Below are 22,376 nucleotides of genomic sequence, written 5' to 3' on the forward strand. Positions count from 1 at the left end.
CCTGGCTCAGGGAGCTCCTGGAGCAGCAACCACAGTTCTTTGAAGCTGCTGCAGGTGCCAATAAACCCAACCAAGTGCAAGGTGAGGCCTGGAGGTGAAGCCAGGGCTGGGCACTCTGAGGGTCAGGGCTTAGGGCGCTGCCTTGGGAGGTGAGTGTGAGCACAGAGCTGATCTCAACTTTGCTGCAATGCCTGTTTCTACAGCCCAAGCCTCGTGACATGCTCTCCGTGCCAGGACAAGCTCTGCAGACTGCTCCCAGTGCCTGTGTCCCCTCCCAGAAGCTCCTCAGAAACCTCACACAGCTCAACCTGTACCCACTGCCCCTCCAAATCCACCAAAACCCCTCGGGGAACAACAGAGGGAGTGCAGGAGGAGGTGGGGGAGAGAGAGACGGGTCTGAGGGCAGGCAGAACACCAGGCCACTCACTCTCCACGATGGTCTTGCGCCCCGTGCCATCATCGTTGATCTGCTGGATGTTGCCAAAGTGGATGTCGCTGTAGAAGATGCGGTTGCTGCCCTTGGAGCCGTAGCGGTAATCGAAGGCCAGGGCGATGACATTCTTCATGTGCTCGGCGTCCTCGAAGGGCTTGATGGGCGCGTTGAGGTTGTTCTCATCCGAGAGGTGGATGCTCTTGAGGATGGTGCGCTCCGAGTAGAGCAGGTACCCGTCGTAGTCCCGGCAGCTGACGCCGTCCTCCGACAGCATCCCGTGGGCGCAGGCGCACGTCCTCTGCCCGCCACCACGGAACAGGCACAGCTGCTGGCAGCCCCCGTTGTTCTGGGCACAGATGTTGGTGCCTGGTGGGGGGACAAGGCGGGATTGGGTGAGGCACTGGGCAGGATGAACCCGCTTGGCTGTTTTCAGCACTCGGCACTCAAGGAGGAAGGAACAGGCTGGAACCGTGGTGCAACACGGCTCCGATGGGGACAGAGTGATCCCATCCCCATTCCCCACATGAGGAGCTGCCCTCCATGCTCACACCTACCCTTCTGCCGGGCCCGGTTGAAGACTTTGATGTCCTTGAGCTGCACACCAATCCCAGTCCGCAGGGACACCGACTCGGTGGCGTTGTCCTTGTTTCCTCTTTTGATGGAGCCGTTGGCATGAGTCCTGAAGGAGGACAGGGTCACCAAGCGACCAGCACAGGACCCCTCCCCACCTTGCCACAGCACCCACCAGCTCCCCCCACCCTCCACACAGCCCCCAGCCCCCTCTGCACCTCACCTGTCACTCCAGTAAATGTACTCCTCGAAGACCGACACGGAGAACATGTCCATGTTGTTGCTGGACAGCACAACCTCCCTGTTCTCGCCCGTCTCCAGGTCAATCCGCTCGATTTTGTCTGTCCGGGCATCACACCAGTACAGCTTCCCATCCTGCAGGGGTGAGACAACATCCCAGTTGGCGTGGGGTCAGCACTACCCTCTGCACCTCTGGCAGGACGTCCTGGGGTTCAGACCACCCTGGACAACCCTCCTGAGACTCTGGATGTCCCCAGCAGCAGGACACGGCCACAGGGACCTTGGGGGACTGGTGCCATCCTCCCCAGATGCCAAGTGTACCTCGTAGTCCACGGAAATGCCGTTGGGCCAGCTGATGCTGACGTTGACCAGCACCATCCTCTCGGTGCCGTCCAGGCGCGAGCGCTCGATGCGTGGGTACTGCCCCCACTCCGTCCAGAACAGGTACCTGAGGGGACAGCAGGGATGTCACCACAGGTTCATCACCAGGAGCAGCATTGGCCCTTTGAGTGAAGGACAGACAGCACCCCATTCATCCCCCCCACACTGGGGTTTCAGTCTGGACCCTGCCCACCTACAGACATCGCATGTCCTGCATCTCCATCCCTCCCCAGATCCAAACACCTCTGCTCTCCCTGGGGCTCTGTCCAAAGCTGAAGCCACTAAGGAGGCTCCACTTGGATTTTCTGAGGTGCTGACACCCACCAGGTCCCAAGGGGCTCCCAGGGAGTTCAGCCATCAGTGAAAGGAGGATTAAATCCAGGGTTTGCACTCCTTGGTGTGGCAGGAGACCTGCAAGTCCTCTGCTGTGTGCACACACACAGCTCTGCCGGGAGGTGTGGGGGGTCTCGCCCTGTGCCCACTCCGCAGGTGATGCCCCTCTTTGGGGCAGTGTCTCACCCCTTCTCTGGATGGACTGTGATGGCCCGTGGCTTGTCCAGCCCCTGCGAGATGACCACGTAGCGGAAGGACCCGTTCAGCCTGGCCACCTCGATGACATCAAAGCCCTGGTCCGTCCAGTAGATGTTTCCTACAAGAGGGGACAGTGAACCCCCACAGAAGCCCCACTGCCCCCCTGCCCCCGGCTCCAGGGCCCCATCCCACCTGCAATCCAGTCCACAGCGATGCCCTCCACGCGGCCAATGCCGTTGGTCACCACGTCCTCACGCCACGTCTGGTCCCTCTTGGCTCGACTGATGGTGCTCAGGCCCATGTCCACCCAGTAAATGGTGTCATTCTCTGAGAGGGACAGGAGGGGACGAGTCAGTGACCACCTCTGGTCACTCCAGAATGGTAAAAACCCTGCACCCAGCACTAAAATCCTCTCTCACCCCAGTTCTGCCGAGGGGGCATTGCAGGGCAAAGGGTGATGGTGATGACCCCTTCAGGCTCCCCATCCCCTGTCATGTCCCCAGCCCTGCATCACCTGCATGGAAGTCGATTCCCACAGCCAGGGAGGTCCCAGACACCGGCACGAGAGCATCCGACTTGTCATTGGGGTCCAGGGGAATGCCCCGGATCCCCTCGTGCACCGAGTACAGCAGGAAGGAGCCAACACCTGCAGCACACGTGCAGGGACAGTCAGACACATCCCCAAACCCACAGGCTGTCCCTCCACCCTGGAAAACTGTGACAGGGGAGGAGCACGAGCTTGGCAGGGTTCTGCAGGCCCAGCACAGACCTCCCTGGGGGCTGCAAGCCCTGGCACAGCCCGTTCCAAGGTCCTGCCCTGTTCTAGGGGGGCACAAGGGAACCCCCTTCCCACCGCCCACCACCCCCACCCCGTGTTGGCAAAGGCTCCACAGCGCATCTGGGTCAGGGCAGCACTTGTTATTCAGCCCCTGCCCTGACCCAGATGGTGCAGAGCTCTGCCAAACCCCCCCCAAAACCACCCGGAACATTTTGCACACAAACAGCCTTTGAGAGGCCCTGGCAGTGCCCGAGGGGACGGGGGGGATCTGCAGAGGGAGGGCTGTGCCTGGCCCTGCTCCCAGTGAGCCCAACCCGCTGCCCACAGCGAGGGTCCCACCTCTCCCTGGGAGGGTCCCAATCCCCTCCACCTGACACCCCTGGTGGCCCCACGCTCATCAGGGACAGCCAATGCAAGGGTCTTGCTGCCACCTGAGCCCACAACCCCTCCAAAACCCCGGTGTCCCTCTAGTGCCCAGCATTCCCCCGCAGTGACGTGGGACACAGAGCAGTGGGGAGGAGCCCATGAGCAGCCAGAGTGAGGGGTCCCCAGCTGGGGTGGCCACAGGCATGGCTGGGGTGGCCACAGGGTCTCTCTGCACCGAGGGGTGGCTCAGGGAGGGGACAGGGACAAGCACACACCTTCACAGGACTGCTGCCCGCTCTTGAGGCTGTAGCCTGCAGTGCACATGCAGGAGCGGGAGGTCTCCGAGGTGGGCAGGCACAGCTGCGAGCAGTCCCCGTTGTTCTGGCTGCAGGGGTTGGCCCCAGCTGTGGCAGAGAAAAGGGGGGTGAGGGGCTACAGGGGGCCAGGGTGCACCCACCAGGGCTGGGACACCCAGGGCAGCACCCACACGAGGCGTGGGTGCCCTGCACCAGCCAGCACAGGCTTGGCACAAGGGCAAGGGCAAGGCTTGGGCCAGCTGCCAGGGCTGGAGCCACCACAGAGGGGTTGAGCAGCTGCCCCGGGACCCCACGCTGACCTTGCTGGATGCTCTCATCGTAGACCTTCATGTGCATCACCAGCGTGGTGCTGTTGCGCAGCACCGTCACCTCCGTCCCGTCCTTCTTGTTGCACGTGCCCATCCTCTCCGAGGCCTGGTCAGCCCACCACAGCTTGTCCCCTGTGGGGAGAAGGCAGGAGCATGTGGCAGCATTCCCCTCCCGCCTCAGCTGAGGTGGGCAGGAGAGTTTGGGAAGGGGCAGAGACAGGGGAAGGTGTCCCCCTTTGGCAGCCCTCACCCATGATGGCCAGGGCGGTGGCCTTGCTCAGCTGGCCCCGCAGGGACTCGATCACCTCCAGGTTGCTGCCATCCAGGTCACACCTGTTGATGGTGCCGTTGCCAGAGCTGATCCAGTACAGTTTGCTCTCTGGGTAGTCGATGGCCAGGCCTGGAAAGGATGGGAATGTCACCAGGCTGGTGGCACGCAGGGACCATCACAGATCGGGAGGTGGGATGGGATTTATGGAGAGAGCAGGCAGGTAAGGTCATGGTGACCCAGCACAGGACAGCTGCCACCCCACCAAGGAGCCAGAGTGGGGACTTGAGGCTCTGCAGGACAGCAAGGCGAGGTGGGGGATCCCAGGGGCCATGGGGGGTCCATACCAACAGGTCCCTTCTGGTTGGTGAAGAGGAGCGTGCGGTTGCTGCCATCCATGTTGGCCACACTGATGTTGTCCCCATCTGTCCAGTACAGCTTCCTGCAAGGTGAGGGGACAACGGGTGAGGGGCCATGGTGCCAGCAGCCCCCTGCACCCTCCCAAGCCTTGCAGAGCCCCTCACCTGCTCGTGGCACAACCTGGGCAGCCCCACAGCCCCTTGTCCCCACCCAGGATGGGGCTTGGGGGTTGCCAGAGCCCCGGGCACCCCTGGATTGGCACACACGGGTGGGTGCACACTTATCCCAGCCTGCTCCCCTTTGCACACACGTGTGCTGACACACAGGGACAGCCCCTGTTCTCTCCCCCATCACACACACACCTGTGCCTGCACACACACGCCTCTTCCCCATCAGCACCACGTCCCACCAGACTCACCCGCGGAGTGGGTGCACCACCAGGCAGTGAGGCTTGTCCAGCCCCTGGATCACGGCGTTCTTGAAGGAGCCATCCAGCCTGGCCACGTTGATCTGCTTCTTGTTGGCGTCGTAGCTGGTCCAGAAAAGGTTTCTGGAAACCCAATCCACGGAGAGGCCGTGAGCGTTGGGCAGGTCTGCAAGGGAACGAAGATGGGAGCTCGTCAGCTGTGAGGACAAGGCTGGGATGATGCTCAGATGAAGAGGAAGGGTGATCCCAGGGAGCTGAAGGCTTTGGAGGGTCCCAGCTCCCTCCACACCAACCTGCAGAGACGACGGTCTCCACGCCGGTGCCGTTGATGAAGGCTCTCTTGATGGTCTGGGTTCGGACATCTGACCAGTAAATGCGCTGCTCCAGAGCGTCGTAGTCCACCACGGTGACGTTGTCGATGTCGGGCACGGTGAAGGAGATGATGTAGTTGTAGTAGGGGTTGTCAATGTCCACGCCCCGGATCTCCATCTGCCGCGCGTACAGCAGGAACTTCTTAAACCCTGCGAGAAGAAGAAGGGCACCGGTGGGATCTCAGCCCCAGAGCACCCCCTCATCCCCGCTGCCAGCTCCCCGGGCAGACCCCTACCATAGCAGGTGGTGTTGTCCTTGTCCAGCTTCATGAGGTGGGGGCAGGCACAGGACAGGGTGCGGTTGTAGTTGATGAGGCAGAGGTGGGAACACGGCCCTTTGCCCCCGTTGGCTTCGCAGGGATTAGGAGCTGCAAAGGGGACAGCACTCAGCGACATCCCAGCCTTGGGGACACCACCCAGGAGACCCCAAGAGCTGCAGCCCCCCCAGACCCTGCCCAGATCAAGCATCACTTGATGGGGCAAAGGGGCAGCAACAGGGATAAGAGCATCATCCACCTGCTGCTCCAAGGGGTTGTGGGCTTAGACCAAGTGCCAGTGCCACCCCCTGTTGTCCCCCCACCCCGTCCCCCCAGCTGCACTCCCCCAGCCTCACCCAGGGGCTGCCGGGAGGGGTGATACACCTGCAGGTCAAAGGGCTGAGTGTTGGTCCTCTGCACCACGGTCACGTTGTGCCCCGTCCACTTGTTGGCCTTGGCCAAGGTGTTGGTGCGCCAGTCGGTCCAGTACACCTCCCCCCCGTACAGGGTGACAGCGAAGGGGTGGGACAGGTACTCGTGTCCCCTCAGCACCTCGATGTGCCCTGTGCCATCATACAGGGCTGAGTAGATGGCGTCCGACCTGTGCCGGGGGGAGATGAGGGTGAGGGAGGTGAGGAGGGGGCACCACGGGGTCTTTAACCCAACAGCAGCAACCAGCAGGGTCTAAGCAGCCATGGTGTAAATCCTGCTGATTTACACCAGGATCTACAGGGGACAACACCCAGAGCCACGGCTGGCACGTGTTGGAGACACAAACAGACCCCACAGCACGAAGGCTTCTCTCTCCCAGCCCAGCACAACGCTGGAACCAGGAGAAAATCCAGACTGGGATGGACACAGAGAGGCGTCCTGGCCCTACCTGGCATCGATCCAGAGGATCCTCTTCTCCAGGTAGTCCACAGTGAGCCCGTTGGGCCACCCCCCTGAGCCCGTCTCCTTGTGGATGGTGCGCCGGCCCTCGCCGCTCATGGAGGCGGCCTCGATGCGGGGCAGGCTGGCATCCCAGTCCGTCCAGAACAGGATCCTGCCAGGAGGAGAGGCTGTGAGCAAGGACAGGAGCCCATGGCCTCACCCCCTGCGAGATCCCACAGGTGCCAGCGCTGTCCCCTCCTGCCTCACCCATAGCGAGGGTCCAGGGCGATGGCGCGGGGGTGCTCGATGTCCCCGGCCAGCAGCGTGGTCCTCATGGTGCCATCCAGCTTGGCCACCTCGATCTGGTCCAGGTTGCTCTCCACCCAGTAGATGTTGCCAGCGATCCAGTCCACAGCCAGTCCCTCAGGGGTGGCCAGGCCGTACTGTATCACCACCTCGAAGCTGGTCAGAGCTGTGGGGCACAAGGGGAGGGCTCAGGCTGGTGCCCCTTCCCCAGCCCACCCAGTTCCACCATCCCCCTATCCCCAACAGCTCCACCCAGCTCACATGGAGTTGATTGTGGGGGGATGTGTCCTCCCCAAAGAGGGCCTGATCCACCTCTATCCATGGTCCAAACCCCAAAGGGCTCAGCACCCCCTGTCCATGGTCTAAACCCCAAAGGGCTCAGCACCCCCTATCCATAGCCAGACCCCAAAGAGCTCAGCACCCTCTATCCACAGTCCAGACCCTAAAGAGCTCAGCACCCCCTATCCATAGCCAGACCCCAAAGAGCTCAGCACCCTCTATCCACAGTCCAGACCCTAAAGAGCTCAGCACACCCTATCCATAGCCCGGATCCCAAAGGGCTCAGCACCCCCTATCCATAGCCAGACCCCAAAGGGCTCAGCACCTCCTATCCATGGACAGACCCCAAAGGGCTCAGCACCCTCTATCCATAGTCCAGACCCGAAAGAGCTCAGCACCCTCTATCCACAGTCCAGACCCTAAAGAGCTCAGCACCCCCTATCCATAGCCAGACCCCAAAGAGCTCAGCACCCTCTATCCATAGTCCAGACCCGAAAGAGCTCAGCACCCCCTATCCATAGCCAGACCCCAAAGGGCTCAGCACCTCCTATCCATGGACAGACCCCAAAGGGCTCAGCACCCTCTATCCATAGTCCAGACCCGAAAGAGCTCAGCACCCTCTATCCACAGTCCAGACCCTAAAGAGCTCAGCACCCCCTATCCATAGCCAGACCCCAAAGAGCTCAGCACCCTCTATCCATAGTCCAGACCCGAAAGAGCTCAGCACCCCCTATCCATAGCCAGACCCCAAAGAGCTCAGCACCCCCTATCCATGGACAGACCCAAAAGAGCTCAGCATTCCCATCACAGTTCAGACCCTAAAGAGCTCAGCACCCCCAATCCATAATCCAGACCCAAAGGGCTCAGCACCCCCTATCCATAGTCCAGACCCTAAAGAGCTCAGCATCCATTCACAGTCCAGGCCCCAAAGAGCTCAGCCCCCATCCATGTCCCAGGCCCCAAAGGGCTCAGCCCCCATCCACAGTCCAGACCTCAAAGCCCCCTAAGGGTCTCAGCATGAATCCATGCTCAGACCCCAAAAGGCTCAGCATCTGTCCATGGTCAGACCCCAAAGGGCTCAGCCCCCGTCCATGTCCCAGGCCCCAAAGGACTCAGCCCCCATCCCTAGTCCTGGCACTGGGCTCCTGTGGGAGCAGCACTGCTTGGGGGGTGTCCTCTCTGTGCCCAGCTGCTGGGCTGCAATTACAAGCAGGGAAGTGCTGGGAATGCTAATTAACTACTGCATAATGAGAGCAGAACAGGATCACTATCAGGGCTACAGGATTCAGCTGCTGCATTGCCGCGGGGTGCCACGGAACCACTGACCCCAAACCTGCACCCCTGCTTTCCCTCCAGCCCCCAGCTCCCCCAAGCCAAGGCTCCTCACCCCCGTTCTCCAGCAGCTTTCCCCTGTAGATCTTGTCCTCCACCACGTCTGTCCAGTACAGGGAGCTCTGGTTGAGGTGGAAGTCCAGGGCGATGGTGTTGCGCAGCCCGGGCACCAGGACGCTGTAGTCCCCTCGGTGCAGGTCGATGCGCCGGATCTCGTGGCGGTTGGAGAAGATAATGAACGGCTTGAAGGGGTCTGGGAGGAGCAGGGCAGGGTCAGGAACAAGGCAGGAGACAGTGCACTCAGCCCCAGCTCCACACACACACCCAGCCATGTCCATCAGCACAACCCCCAGCTCCACGAGAGGACAAACACCCCCTGAGGCAGCTGGGGGGCTGCTACCACTCCCTGGTGCCCCCAAAACGCACCCAGGCTGCGGCAGCTCTCGCCGTCGGGCTCCAGCATCCAGCCCTCGTAGCAGGAGCACTTGACATTGTACTTGTCCTGCTCGCACTTCTGGCTGCACTTGAGGTGCTTGGCGCAGTAGCTCTGGATCTGGCAGGTCTTGTTGTCAGCACCCAGCTCCATGCCCAGGGGACAGGAGCACACGATGCCCTCGCCAGGAGCCACGGTGCAGTTGTGGCTGCAGCCGCCGTTGTTGAGGGAGCACTGGTCTGTGGGGACAGGACGTGGCTGTCACCTCCTGGCCCCACTCCAGGGTCACCCCGTGTCCCCATGGCCGTCCCCGCGCTCACCGCAGAGCTCGCCCTCGTCGGAGCCGTCGCCGCAGTCGTCGGAGCCGTCGCAGAGCTTCTCGGGGGGCAGGCAGATGGAGGTGTTGTTGGCACAGGTGTGAGAGGGGGGTTTGCACACCAGGGACTCGCAGTTCTCCTCGTCGGAGTTGTCCTCGCAGTCGCTGTCCCCGTCACAGACCCAGGCCTTGCTGATGCACCGCGCTGAGGGGAGGGCATGGAAGGGGGCAGAGCAGAACCAGAAGGGATGTTATTCCAGGCATTTCCAGATGTTATCCCACACACAGGGGGCATGGGGGTGTTTGAGGAGCTCAGGGCTCCCAAAAAGTTGGACCAGATGGGATAGGTCAGAGAAGGCCTGGGAGCTCAGAAGATCAGCTCCAGAACTAGTGTCCCTCCACCTTTGTCCCCAGCCCACCAAAGTGTGTCCCAGCCCCTTCCTCAGAGATGAAAAGGGATCTGAGGATGACACCATCCATCAGGATCACGGCTCACGGGTTGGCCACTTGTGTTCCCCATTACCCCAGCACTGAGGACAGCCCAGCACCCCCAGCTGGGATCCCCCCACTCTCACCCGAGTCCTTGCAGCCGAATTTGACGTTGGGGTCGCAGACGTGGGTGACCCCCTCGCAGTTCTTCTCGTCGCTGGAGTCCATGCAGTCCGTGTCGCCGTCGCAGCGCCAGCGCATGGGGATGCACAGCCCGTCCAGCCTGCACTGGAACTCGTCCGTGTGGCATCCCCCGGGCGGCCGCGTGGCTGCGGGGAGGGCACAGCTCACTGCCTGCACCCCATGGAGCTGGGGGGCTCCAGGATGGCGTGGGGAGCAAGCAGGAAAACAGCTGGATGCACCCAGAGCCACAGGAGGGGGATCTGAGCACTGAATGCGGCCACGCTGCAGAATTCCCTGCCTAGAAGCTCTCCTTTGGCTCTGCTTTGGCATTTTGGGCAACGGCTGTGCCTGGGGGTCCCTCCCGCTGCTGGGGCTCACCCTGGTTGGTGCAGTTGGCGTGGGTCTCGTCGCTGTAGTCGCCGCAGTCGTTGTCCCCGTCGCAGGTCCAGTGCACGGGGATGCAGCGCCCGCTGTTGCATTTGAACTGGTTGCTGGAGCAGGAGTGGCTGCAGCCGGCCTCGTCGCTGTTGTCCCCGCAGTCGTTGTCTGCAGAGGGAAGGGGGGCGGGCAGGGGGTCAGCAGGAGCCCGGCCAGGAGGGGGCTGGCAGGAGGGAGGACACAGAGACCCCTCGCCGGGGGAAGCGGGGGACACACCACGCTGGTGGGGTGACAGCAGCCCCTCAGCGCTGGCTCTGGGACCCCCGCCATGGGCTGGAGACCCCCGGCCCTCCCACCAGCAGCACACAGAGAAAATGAAACACAGAAACTGCATAGATCAGCCATGAACCTGGGGGGCCTCAGGCTCCACTCTGGGGAGAGCGGGGCTGGGGGACGGGCGCTCCTTTTGGGGGTGCACCCATGAGGAGGGGGCTGGGACAGCCAATTGGGGGGGTTGGATTGCCTGGAGGAAACCCCCATGCCTGCCTGGGCAGGAGAAAGTTTGGTCTGAGGGTACCTGGGCACTGGCAATGCAGCCCCTCTGCCTGCCTGGCACGGGGGCCTGGGCACCACCACAGGGCTCCAGTGTGGATGCCCCCCTGAGACTGGGCGAGGGGATTTGCTTCCTGGTGCCTCAGGATGGGCACGAGGGTGATGGCACTGATGGGGACAGTGGCACTGATAGGGACAATGGCACTGATGGGGGTGATGGCACTGATGGGGACCATGGCACTGATAGGGATGATGACAGTGATGGGGACATTGGTACTGTGGGGACAGTGGTACTGATGAGGATGATGGCACTGATGGGGACAATGGCACTGATAGGGACAATGGCACTGATGGGGATATTGGCACTGATGGGGAAGATGGCACTATGGAGACAATGGCACTGATGGGAATGATGGCACTATGGGGCCAGTGGCACTGACTGGGATGATGGCACTGATGGGGACGATGGCACTGCCAGCTGCCACATGGCCTCGCCAACAGCTCAGCTCCTTCACCTGACACCCCTGACCTCTCCAGCCTCCCACCAAGAGGAGCTTCCCAGGTGGCTCTGCCTGGTGAGCTGGGAGGAACCCGTGCCAGTGCTCCCTGGCACCTGGCACGACTCTCCTGCTGCTGGGGAGCGTGGGGGACATTGCTGGAGAGCTGGGGGACATCACCAGAGGCACTGGGGACATCGCCAGAGGCACTGGGGACATTGCCAGAGGCACAGGGGGCATTGCTGGAGAGATGGGAGACATCACCAGAGGCACCAGGGGCATTGCCAGAGGCACAGGGGCATTGCCAGTGGCACAGGGGGCATTGCCAGAGGCACAGGGGGCATCACCAGAGGCACCAGGGGGCATTGCCAGAGGCACTGGGGACATTGCCAGAGGCACCAGGGGCATTGCCAGAGGCACAGGGGCATTGCCAGAGGCACAGGGGGCATTGCCAGAGGCACAGGGGGCATTGCCAGGGAGGACAGGGGGCATTGCCAGTGTCCAGCAGCAGCCCCTGGGGCTCACAGCCCCCCGGAGGGGGCAGGTTTGGGGGCTCGGGGGGCCAGGTGGGGGTCTGGTGCATGTTGATCTATGCACTAACCGGTAGGCTTTGGACAGTTCTTTTCGTCAGAGCCATCCCCACAATCTTTTTCTGAAACACAGAACCACCAGACAGGAGCGTGGGCACGGTGACAAACACAACACAGCACGGTGACAAACACAGCGGGTGGCACACAGACACTGGGACACGGACATGGACACACAGAGGCACCGGGCAGCCCGGGAGGCGAGACCAGAAGCAGCAGAGGGTGCTGGGGGAGTGGGGGGCAGCAGGGTGGGGGTACCCTCGTGGTGCTGCAGCTCCTGCCCGCCTCAGGGCTGCATGAGGGGCTCCACACCACGGCCTGGCTGCCACAGAGGGCAATGCCAGGAGAAGGAACCATCCCTTGGCACCCAAGGGAGCTCAGAGGGTCCAGGAAAAGTCCTGCACCCACAGCCAGGAGCCAGTGTCTCGCTTGCTCTGAAGATGTTAATTATTCCCAACAAGGCAGAGCGGCTCAAAGATTGATATAAACTTGTGGGAAAGGAAAACAACCTTGGGGTAAATCCTCTGTCCCAGGCCTGGCCCTGGAAAGATCCAAAGGCAGATGGGAGCTGGCTGGGAGAGCTCTCCTGCCTTCCCTGGGGCTGCAGGACCTGGCTCAGTGCCACCAGCAGCTCTGGCCATGTCACACTTTGTTCCAGAACCAGGGCAGGGTTTTGGAAACCTTGCAAAGGATGCCAAGGTCTGGAACAATCCCTGCCAGGTTATTCCTGCAGCTCTCCCTGCCCCTGCTCAGCCAAGGGAAATACGGGGCTGGGGGCTGCAGGGTGGGCTCAGCTTTGGCTCACGCCTGCTCCCTTTGGGGCCTGGGCTCTGCCCTTCACCACAGGGTGAGAACTGGCTCAGATTGCCAAAAAGGGGTCCCTGCCAGGCTGCTCTGGCCTCGCCATCCCCTGGGGAGCACCCGGGGCCGGCTCCTCACCGTTGTCACAGCGCCAGTTGATGTTGATGCAGCGCCCGTTGTTGCAGGTGAACTGCGTCAGGGGGAAGCAGGTCGGGTAGGCTGCAGGGGAGGGAGAGGCACCATCAGCACACACCAGGGGACACCCCACGTGCACCCCAACCCTCCCAGCCCCGGGGAGTGCCCCCAGTGCATTTCAGGGATTTGGGGGACACTTAGGGGGAGTTGGGGACTACTATAGGAATTTTCGGGACATTTTGGGTCATTTTGGGGCCATTTGGGGGGGGTTTGGGGTAGTTTGGGGGGGGATTTGGAGCCATTTGGGGGGTTTTAGGGTCATTTTTGGAGGATTTGGGGCCCTTTTGGGGATTTTAGGGTCTTTTGGGGGGATTTAGGGCCATTTTGGGGGTTTAAGGGTCATTTTTGGGGGTATTTGGCACCCTTTTGGGGATTTTAGGGTCGTTTTGGGGGGATTTGGCGCCCTTTTGGGGGTTTTAAGGTCATTTTGGAGGGTCTGAGTGCTCCCAGTGCCCCCAGTGCTCCCAGTCCCAGCTCACCACACGAGGCAGACTCGTCAGAGCGGTCCCCACAGTCATCATCCAGGTCACACGTCCAGGAGATGGGGATGCAGCGGCCGCTGGCGCAGGAGAACTGGTTGGGGGAGCAGGTCCGGGCTGGCCAGGAGGGACAGATGGAGTGTTAATGGCCCACGGTACCAAGTTTTGCCAGGGGAAGGTGGGGAACAACCCCCTGGGCTCAGGTTCAAAGGCCCAGGTGCAAAGCCAAGGTGTGGGCACACGTGAGACTGCAAAAGCTCAGGCTGTGGCTCAGCACGGGCTCTGCTGTGACTCCCTGAGGACAAGGCAGGGTCCTCACCCGAGCAGGTGGAGTTGGACTCGTCCTCGTTGTTGCCACAGTCGTTGTCCCCGTCGCAGAGCCAGCGGTTGGGGATGCAGCGGTTGTTCTTGCACTTGAAGCGGTCTGAAGGGCAGGTGTGCTGGTCTGTGGGGGGAAGCCACACTCAGAACCTGCCCCTCATCCCACCCCACCCCTCCAACGAAGAGAAAAACTGGGACAGAAAAGGGCTGGAGCCTCAAACTTGGCATCAGAATCTCAACCAACATTTTCTTCTTAAACCCCCTCCTCTCCTCGAGTTGGGGAGGGGACAGAGCGGTCCTGGCTTCCTGACCCTTCCCCAACCACTGCCTCCACATCTGGGGGAGCCTTAGCCCAAATCCCACCGCGCAGGAGGGCTCACGCACGGCAGAGCTCGGGCGCTTCGTCGCTGTTGTCCAGGCAGTCGTTGTCGCCGTCGCATTTCCAGCGCTCCTGGATGCAGCGGTTGTTCTTGCAGGCGAACTCCCCGGGCTGGCACTGCGGCGGGGGCACGTACGACGGGTTGGCTGCCAAGGGGAAAGCACAGGCAGGATTTTAACCAGGTGACCAAGCGCAGCTTTCCACAGGGAGAGTCCCCACGAGGGTCCCAGCCTACCCTGGCAGGTGACAGAGTCCGGCCCCAGGATCTGGTCCTCGGCGCAGGCGCACTGACGGCCCCGGGGGGTGGCCAGGCACAGGCTGCTGCAGCCCCCGTTGTTGACACGGCATTTGTTGGAGCCCACTGTGGAGGGAAAGGGGTGAGGAGATGGCACCTCAGTGCCCAGGGACCCCTGGGAGCCCCCAGCCCCCCTGGACTCCTCAACAGCAGCCACAGCTGGAAACCCCAAGTGAAGCCACGGGGACACCTCAGGGAGCACAGAACCTGATGGAATTAGCGTGGGAAAAAAGAGAGAAAGCTGGAAGGGCAGGGCATGAACAACAGGAAATAAAAACAAGGAGCATGGAGACGGCTAAAAATAAACAAAAAGAGGCGGGGGCAAGCTCAGGCTCGCCCCCCAGCCCCTGGTGCCCCCGCACCTTGCTGCTGCTGCGCGTCGTACATGCGGATCTCGAAGATGGGCGGGCGCTCGTTGCGCAGCAGGCTCACGGCCTTGGAGGCCTGGTCCAGCCGGTAGATGCTGCCGCTGCGGTACTCGGTCCAGAACAGAAAGTTGCTGTAGTGGCACAGCCCGAAGGCGTGGTTCAGCTCCGGGCCCTCGTACACGATCTGTGGGTGCGGGGAGGAGAGGCTGCGTCAGCTGGGATGGGCACTCAGGGACAGGGACAGGGACAGGGACAGGGACAGGGACAGGGACAGGGACAGGGACAGGGACAGGGACAGGGACACAGACAGGGACAGGGACACGGACAGGGACAGGGACAGGGACACGGACACAGACAGGGACAGGGACAGGGACAGGGACACAGACAGGGACAGGGACAGGGACACAGACAGGGACAGGGACACAGACAGGGACAGAGACAGGGACAGGGACAGGGACAGGGACAGGGACACGGACAGGGACAGGGACACAGACAGGGACAGGGACACGGACAGGGACAGGGACAGGGACAGGGACAGGGACAGGGACAGGGACGGGGACGGGGACAGGGACAGGGACAGGGACACAGACAGGGACAGAGACAGGGACAGGGACAGGGACAGGGACAGGGACAGGGACAGGGACAGGGACACGGACAGGGACAGGGACAGGGACAGGGACACGGACAGGGTGATGGAAAGGGAGAGCAGGGCGTCACAGCTCAGCTGCCCCAGTGCTGTGGGTGATCAGTGTCCCAGACCCACGGGACCCCCACTCGCCTTCCTCTCGGTGCCATTGAGATAAACCATCTCGATGCGGTCGTAGAAAGCATCCACCCAGTAGAGGATCTTGGCCGGGATGTCCAGGCTCAGCCCGTTGGGCCACAGGACGGTCTTGGAGGTGATGAAGATGTTGCGGTTGGAACCGTCCATCCACGCCCTCTCGATCTTGCCCCTCTTGCTGTCCTTGGGATCCTCCTCCCAGTCCGTCCAGTACATCCACCTGCCACGGACATTAAGCTCAGCCCTGTCCTGGCCACCACAGCTCATGACAAGACCCAACCACGTCCCCGTGGCCCCACCAGACAACCCTGCCCAGCCAGGCACCCTCACCCATTCAGAGGGTCCACCACGATGGCGCGGGGGTGCGTCATCTTCCCCTCGATCAGCGTCTTCCGCGTCTGGGCGGCCTTTTCCAGCCGTGCCACGCTGATGGTCTTCTTGGGGCCATCATCTGTCCAGTACAGGTTGTTCCCCATCCAGTCCACGGCGATCCCCTCCACATTGTGGATGCCTTTGGGGGGAAACGCAGAGTGGGTTTGTCACCAGCCAGGAGGTGAAAAGTGGAAGTAACAGCCCCAAAGGTGCCTGATCCTGACCCCAAACTGAGGGGGATGATGCACACCCAGCCCCACAGGAAATTCTGCTAGAGCCGCTCTTTGAACAGATAAAATTTTATGAAATGCTAAATGCACTTAAAATTTGAACCATAGACATGTCAGGTGGGATCACCCTGAGCTAACAGAGGTTTGAATATTCTGGAATTAAGCTCCTTGTATCTCAGCCAGGTGTAATTGTGTTATCCTTCCTGCAAGGCCAGGCCCTCGGCCACGCACCGTCCTTCAGGATGGTTTCCCTCTCCGTGCCATCAATCTTCTGGCGCCCGATGAGGTAGCTGGTGGTGTCAGCAAAGTAGATGAAGCCGGTCTCGGCGTGGAAATCCAGAGCCCGGGGGTTCATGAGGTTCTCGATGGGGATCATGTGCTCATCTGGCACCTTGGCGCCCATGTCCATGCCACGGATGATGCCAGGACGCCCCTTCCCGTACACCAGGAACAGCTCGTGCTCAGGTTCTGGAGAGACAGGGACAGCTGTGCCACCAGCAGGGCTGGGGCAGTGCCGTGGGGGTGGCACCAGGGCTGTGGTGGGGTCACAGCAGAGCCCGTGGTTCCAGCCCCTCGCCCCCCAGGCTGCCCCAGGACGGCCAGCACTCACTTTTGCAGGATTTGCCGTCGCTGCCCAGGCTGAACCCGGAGCGGCAGCGGCACGTCCGGCTCTTGTGGCTGTTGGCCAGCAGGCAGATGTCCGAGCAGCCTCCCGGCTTCCCAAACTGGTCCGGCTCGCAGGCGTGGCTCCGCACTGCAACACAGAGAGGGGCTGTGGCTGCTGGGGACACGGGGGGACGGGGACACGGGGGGACAGGGACACGGGGGGACAGGGAGCACTGGGGGGGGACAGGGACACAGCGGGGACAGGGAGCACTGGGGTGGGGAAAGGACATGGAGGGGGACAGGGACACGGGGGGGGGACAGGGAGCACACAGGGGACAGGGACATGGAGGGGACAGAGACACAGGGGGGACAGAGAGCATGGGGGGAACAGGGACACAGGGGGGATGGAGACACAGGGGGGAACATGGCGGGGACAGGGACACAGTGGGGAGAATGGGGGGGACAGGGACAGAGGGGGGACAGGGACACGGGGGGGACAGGGAGCACAGCGGGGACAGGGAGCATGAGTGGGACAGGGAGCATGGTGGTGACAGGGACATGGAGGGGACAGAGACACAGGGGGAACAGGGAGTACGGGGGGGACAGGGAGCACTGGGGGGGACAGGGACACAAGGGGACGGAGACACAGGGGGGACAGGGAGCATGGAGGGGACAGGGACACAGGGGGGACAGGGAGCACTGGGGGGGACAGGGACACAAGGGGACAGAGACACAGGAGGGACAGCGGGGACAGGGAGCACAGTGGGGACGGAGATATGGGGGAGCATGGAGGGGACAGGGACACAGGGGGGACAGGGACACAGGGGGAACAGGGAGCACAGTGGTGATGGAGACACGGGGTGGGACAGGGACACAGCAGGGACAGCGACACAGAGGGGACAGGGAGCACAGAGGGACAGGGAGCATGGGGGGGACAGGGAGCACAGGGCTGCAACCACAGGGACATGGGGATGCCCTCGGGGGTCCTCCCTCATCTGTAATTCCTCCCTGGAGCTCCCAGCCAGTCAGGGAAGGGCTGAGCCCAGCACAGAGGTGGGAAAGGACTTTCCCATGGGAAGGATCCCTGGGGAGAAGCCAGCATGTCCCAGCACACCACCACAGCCACACGGCCACACCGCCCCATCCTGCTGCACCAGTGGGACAAGCCCTGGGAGCAGGGACAGCCAGCACCAGGAGAGCCCCTTAATCACACTCCTTCCCCGCTCAGAAATCTCCTGATTAATTTTACACGCTGGAAAATGCCAAGCAGGCTGCAGACACTAAGAGGATTTATAAGGAGTAAATTGATTAACTGCAGGAAGGTGCTGGGGGTTGGAGCAGGCAGGGATGGATGCAGGGAGGGGCTGGAGCAGCACTGGAGCCTTTCAGCTCCCTGGAATTCCCTTGGGAGCACCAGGGTGAACGTGCTGGCAGTGGGGACAGAGAGCAAGAGGGACCATGAATATTTTAAGGTGTCACATTTGCTCCCACATCTCTGTACTCTCCATGATCCATCAGCCACGTGGCGCAGCTCTCACAGGAGGAGACACAGCGCTAGCAGGAAAAAGGGGCACCCCAGGATGTTCAGCAGCCCTGGGGAGCACGAATCCCAGAATCCTTGAGGTCAGAAAACACCTCCAAGATCACCGAGTCCAACCCGTGACCAACCCAACCAACCACACCACAATCCATGGACACCTCCAGAAACGGGAACTTCCAACACCTCACCACCGAAAAAATCCTTCCTAAAATCCCACCCAAGCCCCTTGCTGAGGGGCCAGGGAGCTGTGACCCCACAGTGAGGGTCCCACCTGTGGGCTGGCGGCGCTGGTGGTAGATGTGCAGCGCTCCACCCTTGTCCACCCGTGTCACCACCTGGTACTCGGTGCTGTTGAAGCGGTTGACGCGGATGACGCTGGTCTTCTGCTGGGCGTTGGCGTTGTCCGAGTTGGTGGCGTACAGGTAGTTCTCAAAAACGGTCAGCCCGTACAGGTGCTCGATCTGGAAGGCACCAGGTGAGAGGAACAAGGGATTTAGGAGCTGTGAGTGCCACAAGGGATTTAGGAGCTGTGAGAGCCAAGTGATTTTGGAGTTGAGAGCCACAGAGGATTTAGGAGTTGAGAGCCACAAGGGATTTAGAAGTAGTGAGAAGTTCAAGTGATTTTGGAGCTGTGAGAGTCACAGGGGATTTAGGAGTCGAGAGTCACAAGGGATTTAGGAGTTGAGCCACAAATTATTTAGAAGTTGTGAGAGGAACAAGTGATTTAGGAGTTGTGAGTGCCACAAGGGATTTTGGAGTTGTGAGGGCCACAAGGGATTTAGGAGTTGAGAGCCACAAGGGATTTAGGAGTTGAGAACCACAAGGGATTTAGGAGTTGTGAGAGCCACAAGGGATTTAGGAGTTGTGAGAGCCAAGTGATTTTGGAGTTGAGAGCCACAGAGGATTTAGGAGTTGAGAGCCACAAGGGATTTAGAAGTAGTGAGAGGCTCAAGTGATTTTGGAGCTGTGAGAGCCACAGGGGATTTAGGAGTCGAGAGTCACAAGGGATTTAGGAGTTGAGCCACAAATTATTTAGAAGTTGTGAGAGGAACAAGTGATTTAGGAGTTGTGAGTGCCACAAGGGATTTTGGAGTTGTGAGGGCCACAAGGGATTTAGGAGTTGAGAGCCACAAGGGATTTAGGAGTTGAGAACCACAAGGGATTTAGGAGTTGTGAGAGCCACAAGGGATTTAGGAGTTGTGAGAGCCAAGTGATTTTGGAGTTGAGAGCCACAGAGGATTTAGGAGTTGAGAGCCACAAGGGATTTAGAAGTAGTGAGAGGCTCAAGTGATTTTGGAGCTGTGAGAGCCACAGGGGATTTAGGAGTCGAGAGTCACAAGGGATTTAGGAGTTGTGAGAGCCACAAGGGATTTAGGAGCTGTGAGAGCCAAGTGATTTTGGAGTTGAGAGCCACAGAGGATTTAGGAGTTGAGAGCCACAAGGGATTTAGAAGTAGTGAGAGGCTCAAGTGATTTTGGAGCTGTGAGAGCCACAGGGGATTTAGGAGTTGAGAGTCACAAGGGATTTAGGAGTTGTGAGGGCCACAAGTGATTTAGGAGTTGTGAGAGGCACAAGTGATTTTGGAGCTGTGAGAGCCACCAGAGATTTAGGAGTTGTGAGGGCCATAAGGGATTTAGGAGTTGTGAGAGGCACAAGGGATTTAGGAGCTGTCAGGGCCACAAGGAATTTTGGAGTTGAGAGGCACAAGGGATTTAGGAGTTGAGTACCACAAGGGATTTTGGAGTTGTGAGAGCCACAAATGATTTAGGAGTTGAGTACCACAAGGGATTTAGGAGTTGCGAGAGGCACAAGAAATTTAGGAGTTGTGAGTGCCACAAGGAATTTTGGAGTTGAGAGCAACAGAGGGTTTAGGAGTTGTAAGAGGCACAAGGAATTTAGAAGTTGAGAGCCACAGGGGATTTAGGAGTTGTGAGGGCCACAAGGGATTTAGAAGTTGAGAGCCACAAGTGATTTAGGAATTTAGAGCCACAAGGGATTTAGGAGCTGTGAGGGCCACATGGGATTTAGGAGTTGAGAGGCACAGAGAATTTAGGAGTTGAGAACCACAAGGGATTTAGGAGTTGTGAGAGGCACAAAGGATTTCTGGAGTTGTGAGAGCCACAGGGGATTAAGGAGCTGTGAGAGCCACAGAAGATTTAGGAGTTGAGAGAGCCGGGCTCCAGGACACCCAAACCCTTGATCCCACCTCACAGCTCTTGACCATCACTGACCATAACTGATGACCATCCCACCTGACAGCTCTTGACCATCACTGACTATCAGTGATGACCATCCCACCTGATGGCTCTTGACCATCACTGATGGCCATCCCACCTCACAGATCTTGTCCATCAGTGACCATCACTGATGACCATCCCTCCTGACAGCTCTTGACCATCACTGATGACCATCCCACCACACAGCTCCCATCCATCACTGACCATCAGTGATGACCATCCCACCCAATGGCTCGCATCCATCACTGACCATCACTGATGACCATCCCACCCAATGGCTCTTGACCATCAGTAATGGCCATCCCACCTGGCTCTTGACCATCACTGATGGCCATCCCACCTCACGGCTCTCATCCATCACTGACCATCAGTGATGGCCATCCCACCCAATGGCTCTCATCCATCACTGACCATCAGTGTGATCTTGCCCATCACGATCACCCTTGGCAGGACCTTGCTCGGCGCTCACTTTGCTCTAAAGCCCCATCTGCAGAGCAGTGGCACCCAGGACACCGAGCCTGGACCCCCGTCCCCCAAACCCCGCTCACCAGGATGCCCTGGATGATGGTGTGCCTGTTCTTGCCCTCGTAGTCCACCACCTCGATGTAGTCCAGGTAGGCATCAGCCCAGTAGACCAGGCGGTTCACCAGGTCCAGGGTGATGCCGTGTGGGAAGACAATCTTGCTGTCCACCAGCTTGGTGCGGTTCTGCCCGTCCATGTCGCAGCGCTCCACCTTGGGGATCTGCCCGTAGTCGGTGAAGAACACCTTGCTGTGAGGGCAGAGGAAACCAGGCAGCTCAAAACCAGGATGAGTTTTGGGAGAGGGAGGGTGTGGACGTGTGGATGCCCACGGGGTGTGGCAAGGAGCTCCTGGCAGATTGAGATGTGTTGATGGTGTGGCACAGAGCTCCTGGGAGATTCACATGTGTTGATGGTGGGGACATGTGAAAATTGGTTATTTTTGGGGGGGTTTGGGGCCCTTTTGAGGGTTTTAGGGTCGTTTTTGTGCGGATTTGGGGCCATTTTAGGGACATGTGAAAACACAACCTGAGGAATCCGCCTGTGGTGGCAACTCCCAACGCAGCAGAGCCAGAGATCAGCACAGCCACCACAGAGCCCAGGGGACTTAACTCAGTCACCTGAGGGGCTTGTCTGCCCCATCCCTGCTTGAGCCTGGAGTCTCCCTCCAGGATTCTCCGTGATATTTGTTTGTTTATATGAAATAAATCTGATTTTCTGCTCAATAACACCAGCTTTTTTCCATGCCAGCCAGGAGGGAAGTGCCCATCAGGAAAGCAGCTGGCAAGGAAGGGAATTTTCCTCTTTAGTGGTTACTCTGCTCTGCCACACCAGCTCCCGGGGGCTGGCAGCTGCCAGGGGTGCCCTGAGCTGTTTGAGGTCATTTGGGGACATTTTGAGGACATTTAGGGACATTTAGGGGACATTTTGAGGACATTTAGGGACATTTTGGGGACATTTGGGGGGGTTGGGAACATTTTGAGGGGTTCTGGGGGGTTTGGGGAGACATTTGGGGACATTAGGAAGAGTTTTAGGGACATTTTGGGGCTTTTTGGGTCCTTTTGGGGCCATTTTGGGGTTTTTTGGGTTCTTTTAGGGGCATTTGAGGGATTTGGGGGACACTTGGGGGGAGTTGGGAATAACTAGAGGAATTTTAGGGACATTTTGGGTCATTTGGGGGCCATTTTGAGAGTTTGGGGGGATTTAGGGCCATCTTGGGTGTTTTAAGGTCATTTTTGTGGGGATTTGGGGCCCTTTTGGGGATTCTAGGGTCATTTTGGAGGATTTGGGGCCATTTTGGGGGTTTTAAGGTCATTTTGGGGGGGATTTGGAGCTTTTTGGGGGTTTTAGGGTAGTTTTTTGGGGGATTTGGAGCTGTTGTGGGGATTTTAGGGTCATTTTTGGAGGCTTTGGGGCCATTTTAAGGGTTTTAGGGTCATTTTGTGGGGATTTGGGGCCATTTTATGGTCATTTTTGGGGG

The 22,376-nt window shown here is 59.8% G+C and overlaps 1 protein-coding gene across 8 annotated transcripts in view; it reads right to left on the bottom strand.

Annotated features, from left to right (window-relative positions):
• LRP1 (LDL receptor related protein 1) overlaps positions 1-22,376 on the bottom strand; it is a 98,548-nt gene that overhangs the window by 30,033 nt on the left and 46,139 nt on the right. For all 8 annotated transcript variants that reach the window (XR_010351370.1, XM_064401205.1, XM_064401201.1 and 5 more), the window contains exons 8-41: positions 20,925-21,147; positions 18,411-18,600; positions 16,604-16,747; positions 16,225-16,461; positions 15,722-15,902; positions 15,389-15,611; positions 14,605-14,794; positions 14,183-14,308; positions 13,953-14,093; positions 13,567-13,692; positions 13,248-13,364; positions 12,712-12,792; positions 10,137-10,304; positions 9,722-9,904; positions 9,151-9,351; positions 8,824-9,069; positions 8,453-8,650; positions 6,748-6,952; positions 6,488-6,652; positions 5,964-6,208; positions 5,587-5,718; positions 5,273-5,500; positions 4,971-5,145; positions 4,540-4,634; positions 4,175-4,324; positions 3,916-4,056; positions 3,575-3,703; positions 2,670-2,801; positions 2,348-2,482; positions 2,144-2,273; positions 1,565-1,691; positions 1,227-1,378; positions 988-1,112; positions 428-799 (exon numbers count right to left, since the gene is read on the bottom strand). Coding sequence is in view for 7 of the 8 variants with exons in the window: in XM_064401205.1 (XP_064257275.1) it covers positions 428-799; positions 988-1,112; positions 1,227-1,378; positions 1,565-1,691; positions 2,144-2,273; positions 2,348-2,482; positions 2,670-2,801; positions 3,575-3,703; positions 3,916-4,056; positions 4,175-4,324; positions 4,540-4,634; positions 4,971-5,145; positions 5,273-5,500; positions 5,587-5,718; positions 5,964-6,208; positions 6,488-6,652; positions 6,748-6,952; positions 8,453-8,650; positions 8,824-9,069; positions 9,151-9,351; positions 9,722-9,904; positions 10,137-10,304; positions 12,712-12,792; positions 13,248-13,364; positions 13,567-13,692; positions 13,953-14,093; positions 14,183-14,308; positions 14,605-14,794; positions 15,389-15,611; positions 15,722-15,902; positions 16,225-16,461; positions 16,604-16,747; positions 18,411-18,600; positions 20,925-21,147 (5,813 nt within the window). In the remaining variant the exon portion in view is untranslated. The remainder of the gene's footprint in view (positions 1-427; positions 800-987; positions 1,113-1,226; positions 1,379-1,564; positions 1,692-2,143; positions 2,274-2,347; positions 2,483-2,669; positions 2,802-3,574; positions 3,704-3,915; positions 4,057-4,174; positions 4,325-4,539; positions 4,635-4,970; positions 5,146-5,272; positions 5,501-5,586; positions 5,719-5,963; positions 6,209-6,487; positions 6,653-6,747; positions 6,953-8,452; positions 8,651-8,823; positions 9,070-9,150; positions 9,352-9,721; positions 9,905-10,136; positions 10,305-12,711; positions 12,793-13,247; positions 13,365-13,566; positions 13,693-13,952; positions 14,094-14,182; positions 14,309-14,604; positions 14,795-15,388; positions 15,612-15,721; positions 15,903-16,224; positions 16,462-16,603; positions 16,748-18,410; positions 18,601-20,924; positions 21,148-22,376) is intronic.

Source organism: Passer domesticus, chromosome 31 (assembly GCF_036417665.1).
Source record: "Passer domesticus isolate bPasDom1 chromosome 31, bPasDom1.hap1, whole genome shotgun sequence".
Lineage (NCBI taxonomy): Eukaryota > Metazoa > Chordata > Aves > Passeriformes > Passeridae > Passer > Passer domesticus.